This window comes from Rhinoraja longicauda, unplaced genomic scaffold, assembly GCF_053455715.1.
Source record: "Rhinoraja longicauda isolate Sanriku21f unplaced genomic scaffold, sRhiLon1.1 Scf000167, whole genome shotgun sequence".
Taxonomy (NCBI): Eukaryota; Metazoa; Chordata; class Chondrichthyes; order Rajiformes; family Arhynchobatidae; genus Rhinoraja; species Rhinoraja longicauda.
Genome location: NW_027601385.1, coordinates 107,483 through 114,129, shown reverse-complemented (window position 1 = coordinate 114,129; position 6,647 = coordinate 107,483). Strand labels below are relative to the sequence as shown.

The window sequence follows — 6,647 nt, the reverse complement described above, 5'->3', positions numbered from 1 at the left end:
ACAGCAGGCAGTGAAGAAAGCTATTGGCATGTTGGCCTTCATATGAGAAGGATTTGAGTCTAGGAGCATGGAGGTCCTACTGCAGTTGTACAGGGCCCTGGTGAGACCGCACCTGGAGTATTGTGTGCAGTTTTGGTCTTCAAACTTGAGTGCAGCGTAGGTTCACCAAGTTAATTCCCGGGATGGCGGGACTGATTTATGATGAAAGAATGGATCAACTGGGCGTATATTCGCTGGAATGAGAGAGGATCTTATAGAAACATATAACATTCTTAAGGGATTGGACAGGCTAGATGCAGGAAAATGTCGTCCCTTTGGTGCTAATGGAAGAATTTTCATTGAAATCGGTTATATTTTTTAAGTTATTCACATTTTAAAGTTTAAATCTATCTCCTAGGGAGGGAGGGGGGAGGGTGGAGGGAATGGGGGAGAGGGAGGAGGGATAAGGGGGGTTGAGGGGGATGGAGTGGGGGAGAGGGGAAGGGGGAAGATGGGGAGGGGAGGGTGTGGAGGGAGGGGGGAGGATGGGGGGAAGGGGAAGGGGAGGGGGGAGATGGGGAGGGGAGGGAGGGGAGGGGGAGGGGGAAGGGGAGGAAGGAGGAGGGAGATGGGGAGGGGAGGGAGATGGGGAGAGGAGGGAGGGGAGGGGAGAAAGGGGGGGAGAGGAGGGGGAGGAGGGAGGGGGGAGGAGAAGGTGCTGCATCAATGCAGGTGAGGTTTGGGCCCAATGGGTCCACTTGGTCTAGTGAACTAATGAAAATTGGATATGCAGTGGATGCCGGCTCCAATCCAGTAGTGGGAGTGCATATTTGAGAAATATATCTTCATATTACTTCAGCTAATATGTAGAAAATAAATCAGAGATGTGCTCAATTTTTTTGTGTGAAGTGCTGTAATCTCACGATCAATTCCACATATTGCATGAAATGCCTTACAATTCTTTTTTCCGATTTTTATAGTTCGATTTCTGGGATACCGATCCTGAACCAACATTTCTATCCTATCACTACCTGCATCCCAGGTCGGGTATAGACACACAGTGCTGGAGGGACTTAGTTGGTCAGGCAGCATCTCTGAGAAAAAGGATTGGTGAAAGGCTGGAGCGATTATGTTGAAAGGCTGGAGCGATTGGGCTTGTATACACTGGAATTTAGAAGGATGAGGGGGGATCTTATTGAAACATATAAGATAATTAGGGGATTGGACACATTAGAGGCAGGAAACATGTTCCCAATGTTGGGGGAGTCCAGAACAAGGGGCCACAGTTTAAGAATAAGGGGTAGGCCATTTAGAACGGAGATGAGGAAGAATTTTTTCAGTCAGAGAGTGGTGAAGGTGTGGAATTCTCTGCCTCAGAAGGCAGTGGAGGGCAGTGGAGGCCAGTTCGTTGGATGCTTTCAAGAGAGAGCTGGATAGAGCTCTTGAGGATAGCGGAGTGAGGGGGTATGGGGAGAAGGCAGGAACGGGGTACTGATTGAGAGTGATCAGCCATGATCGCATTGAATGGCGGTGCTGGCTCGAAGGGCTGAATGGCCTCCTCCTGCACCTATTGTCTATTGTCTATTGTCTATTGACCTTTCCGGTCTGGACCCTTCTCCCTTCTTCAGATCTCTTCAGTCCTGACCTGAAATGTCAGCCATCCTTTTTCTCCAGAGATGCTGCCTGACCCGCTGAGTTACTCCAGCACTCTGTGCCTATCTTTGGTATAAACCAGCATCTGCAGTTCTTTGTGTCTGCAGGTGGGGTGGAAGCTGTTTAGATATTGGAGTAAAGTTTGTACTCTCTGTCTCTTCCATGGGATGTTTGACTTGGGTTCAATTGTAGTATGTCCTGCAAACTGCAGCTAAAGTTACTGGATATATTCAGATGGAATATCCCCCCCACCCCCACCCACCCACCCCCTCCCCAGTGCCCTGAACTGGGTTTAAACCCACATCTACCAATATGCAATATGTGCTGATACTCTATATCCAGTTATTCAATAGGAAATACTTGATCCATAAAAAGAAAGCAAATATGTCAGAACTATTTCCTGCAGCTGACTATTGCTAAATTGAGTTACAACACAGGGTCACACACAAGCTGAAGTGGGGAGGGAGCTCACTGCACAGAGCAGAGCACAGAGTGCTGGAGGAACGAGGATGTTGCCAGGGGTCGAGGGCCTGAGCTACAGGGGAGGCTGGGCAGGCTTGGACTTCCCATCTTGGAGCATAGGAGAATGATGAATGATGAGATCGTGTGGGGAATAGATAGTGTTGATACACAGGGTCTCTCACCCAGTAGGAGAATCAAGAACCAGAGGACATCAGTTTAAGGCGAGAAGAGAATGATTTGATAGGAACCTAAAGGGCAACCTTTTCCTGGTGGGTATAGGGAATGAACTGCCAGAGGCATCTACCACTGCAACATTTAAAATATACTTGGACAGATACATGGACAGGAAAGGTTTAGAGAGATATGGGCCAAACGTGGGCAGGTTTGGGGCATCTTGTGTAGATGTGGCATCTTGGTGAGCTTGGCCAAGTTGGGCTGAAGGGCCAGCTTCCCAGTTGTTTGACGATGGCTTTACAACTCAACTGGGAAGTACAAAGCTGATCCCTCCTGGAAATAAAATCATGGGACTGAATCAAAAGCACAGTAGCAATATCTTCACAACACGGACTCCAGTGGTTTAGAAAGGCAACGAACTCATCACCCCTTTTAAACAACACTTTGGAACACGTGTTAAATGCTGACCTTGCTGGCAATGGCCAGATAGGAAGAAATAAATACTTGTTTGGAAAACCCAAATTAAATATTTCATTTTGTTTTCAACTACAAATCAGTCATCTTCAGAAGTATATAGTACTTGTAGATGTCAAACTGAAGGGATTCAAAAGAAGTAAAATTGTCTTTTACCATTCAGTTCAGTTGATTTAACAACTAATTCATACGTTGAAGCAAATAAAATCATTTATCCTGAAATGATAATACAATGGAGGAGCAAGTGTGTTACCTACCATGACTGTGGTACAGTGTGTCTAGTTGGCAGACCTGTGTGGACACCTGACCTGGTCACACCTACATTGGGACAGCAGGATGCAACTTGAATTTGGTTTCCCATGTAGGCGTAGACAACCCCGATACCAAGAGGTGGGGGAGCTGTGTGGGTCGAGGGCAGTGAGCACATCGCACAGCAGCAATGGTCTGGGACAAACCAGTCAAGAACCCTCATGATGGGATACTCTTCAAAACATTTACTCACTCCCTTGTTCATCCTTTGACTTGCTCCAACAAGCTGCATTCAGAAAATGGTAGATACTGTCCTAGTAATATTGTATCATCCCAAACTACACATGACACGGAATAACTCTAGTGGGTCAGGCAGCATCTCTGGAGAATATGGATAGGTGACTTTTTGGGCTGGGACCCATCACCTAAGATGCTGTCACCCTCTTCAGTTACTCCAGCACTTTATGTCCTTTTCTGTGAACCAGCATCTGCAGTTCCTTGCGTCTACATATGAAATGGGTCCGTCCTCAGTCTAAGGATCCTCCTCTCCATAGACCAATGTCATGATCTTCATGGATCTCACTATCATGTCTCCATAGACCAATGCCATGATCTTCATGGATCTCACCATCATGTCTCCATAGATCAATGCCATGATCTTCATGGATCTCAGCATCATGTCTCCATGGACCCCCACATATACCACGAGGACAATAAATAGGCGGCTGCCCATTTTCAAGGCACTGACCCAATCCCCCTCCCCTCCATCACTGTCCCACCCATATCTTCAGGACAAATGGATACACTTTTCTCACACATCCCACACCTTCCACACCGTGAACTGGCCACTCCACCTTACACCTAGGATCGCTGCAGCGTGTCCAGTCGTCATGTACATTAGCTGATCTACTCAAAAGATCTACAAATGCATCATTAGTACATCTCCTTCTCATCTTTCACCTCCAATGTTGATTAAGCAATCAATTCAGATGCAACTTATGTATTAAACGCTGTTGTGAACTAACTGTATACAGATTAGTTTTTCCTACCTGGTATATTGACCAGAGTCCAGGAAAAATCACATTGGCAATGGGGAAACATTTCTTTAGCTGTTTCTGCACATATTAAACATCACAAAATAAGTATAAAAATCTTTGACTTCCTAACTTTAGGCTCCCGATCACCACTCTCCACTTTACATCAGTGCAGTCAGTAAGAGTTGCTTTCCCTCCGTTTTTTTTGCACAACTTAGACATAAAGAAGGCACTTGGAGAGTCCTGGACCTGATCTGAATGGTCTGCTACTGGAGATGGTCTAGGGTCAAGTTAAAGAAAGCACGATACACAAAAAGGAAAAGAAAATCTACCTTCCAAAAAAGCCTCTATTCAAAAAAGTCCTGACATGTAAAATGACTGATCCTCAAGCATGAAAATGCTTCATTTGGTAGGGTTGTTCCAATTAAAATAACAAAAAGGACTGAACCTTTATATAGTCTTTTCATCTTCCTCAGGAAAAACAAATTCAGTGAGTTTATTGTGTGGGTTGGTACCACAATGACTTTTTTTTTAACAAAAACTCAGCTATAAGTTCTAAAGACAACATGAACGCTTGTTCGATCTGCCCTGACAGAAGGCCTACAGTTGCATCACTGAGATCCTTCCCTCCTTTTTAACCATTGTTTCAGCTTAGCGATATAGAGTTGCACAAATTCAGGGAGAATGGGTTTGCTGCTTCCTTGGTCTGGGGCCCTAATACAAGAGGCATGTTGGGTTTTGTTGCTTTAGACTTCATCGATTTCCGTTGTTTGTGCTCAGGTTTTCTCACGGGATGCTGATGCGTTTTCAAAAAACTTGTGAAGATTTGATTCAAGGTCTTGGAGAAGTCAAGTGCGCTGTTCACTTCAGGTTGAACACCATCAGTGGGCGTTCCTCTCTCTTCTGCCAAGGGCTCTTTTTGTTCTCCCCTTGGTCGTCGGCCCCTTCAGACTGGTCCTGCATCTCCTCCTCTGGGCTGGTGGTGGAATCCCGGCGGGTCTCGCTGCTGCTCCTCATGCTGTTGCCTCTGCTGTGCTCTCGATTAACAGTCTCCCTGTGTTCAGAGCTCTCCTCTAGTAGAGGAGTCAGCGAGTTGTCCTCTGGGGAGCACATCGCTGTTCTGCTTTCACTGCTGCTCTGCTCATTGTCCTCCACGTAGACCAGTTTGCTGTAGGCCGTGTTCCCGGGAGCGTGCCTCTCCCGCTCCTCCTTGGGCTTCCTCCCTAGCTTGGTCTCGTTCACGTCCACTCCAGAATCCAGGCTGGCGTCGTTGCTGCTGATCCTCTCCCCGGTCTGCAGGTCGATGTAGGAGTGCCGAACGTGAGCGTTGGATCTGCCATCCAACGACACAAACCAGGCCCTGGGGTGCTGAGGCTTCACCCCCAGCTCCAGGAACTTCTTCTCGGTCAACGCCTGCAGTTCCCCATTCATCTGTGCCATAGCTGACTCGTTCAGTAATACTGCCATTGGGCCACTCATGGAAGAGGAATGGGGGCCCCATGGTTTGTCTTCTCCACCGTCTGACTGAGGGGTCGCCTGTTGGCCTTGATGTTGATACTGCTGAGCTCCAGGCTGATGGGACAATGGCACTCCCATCTGCATCCCTTTCATCTCCAGCTGTTCCATCGCGCCGCTCGCTGACGGCTCCATGCAAGGATAATCGGAAGTCAATCCCACATAATGGGCGGGAATGACCAGAGTAGGCATGACATTCCTGTACATGTTGTCTTTCATGTGATCGATAGATCCGCAGAAGATGAGTTGACCGGGCTGGGACAGGGTTGTAGGCCTGGCCAGATGGTCAACAGATTGAGACATCATGTATTCCGAAGGCTTATCCATTTTGTGGCCGAGAGATTCGAAAGGTGGTGGCAGTGGAGAAGGTGAGGGTGGATCATTTGCACAAAGTTTACTTTCAGCCAAAATGCGCCGAGCCTGAATCTCTCTGCCCTTTTCATCTGTTGGCTGCTGTGAGACCATCGAGGTATAGCTGCGTCTGTAGTCATCCATTAGAGGCGGCTCCAGCTCTCCTGAAGCATCAATGGACCTGGCAACCTTCAACGGAAAGCTCTCCACCGTCCTGTGGTAGTCTTCCTTGGAATTCCCTCTGTGGGCCAAAGTGTCAGTGGATGCCTTGCTGAGGTGCCTCGTCTTTGGACCTGAATCCCTATACGGAATCTGTTTGAAGAACTCTTCCCGAGAGCTCTCAAACTCTCGAGATGTACTGAAGGCAGACTTGAGGATGGGCGTGTGAATGTCCATGTCCCCGTTGGAGGACACTGACTCCAGGTGGCTGGTACTGATCAAGTTGATGTGAGACATGGAGGTGGCCTGGTCCTTCTTGGAGTTGTCCAAAGTGGAAGCAATCTGCAATTTTCTGTGCTGTTGCCGCGGTTTTAGACATCTTCGCCTATTGAATTAAAAAACACTGTTAGTAGAATTACTACCTGCTTCAAGTCACCACATGTCCACATGAAAACTACCTGATCCAGGTGCCAGCTTTCAAATGTATTGCAGGTCGTTTCAAAGTCAATATTTGGCTTTAGAAGTGTTACATTATAAAGATAGTTCTAAATGAGTTAGAACTTTATACTCAGTCAAGAGTCTGCACTGGTTTTGCCA

The 6,647-nt window shown here is 47.3% G+C and overlaps 1 protein-coding gene across 1 annotated transcript in view; it reads right to left on the bottom strand.

Annotated features, from left to right (window-relative positions):
* Positions 1-2,552: 2,552 nt before the first annotated feature.
* LOC144590332 (protein FAM171A2-like) overlaps positions 2,553-6,647 on the bottom strand; it is a 38,183-nt gene continuing 34,088 nt past the window's right edge. The window contains exon 5 of the mRNA XM_078395020.1: positions 2,553-6,435. Within this exon, the coding sequence (XP_078251146.1) occupies positions 4,887-6,435 (1,549 nt within the window). The 3' untranslated portion in view covers positions 2,553-4,886. The remainder of the gene's footprint in view (positions 6,436-6,647) is intronic.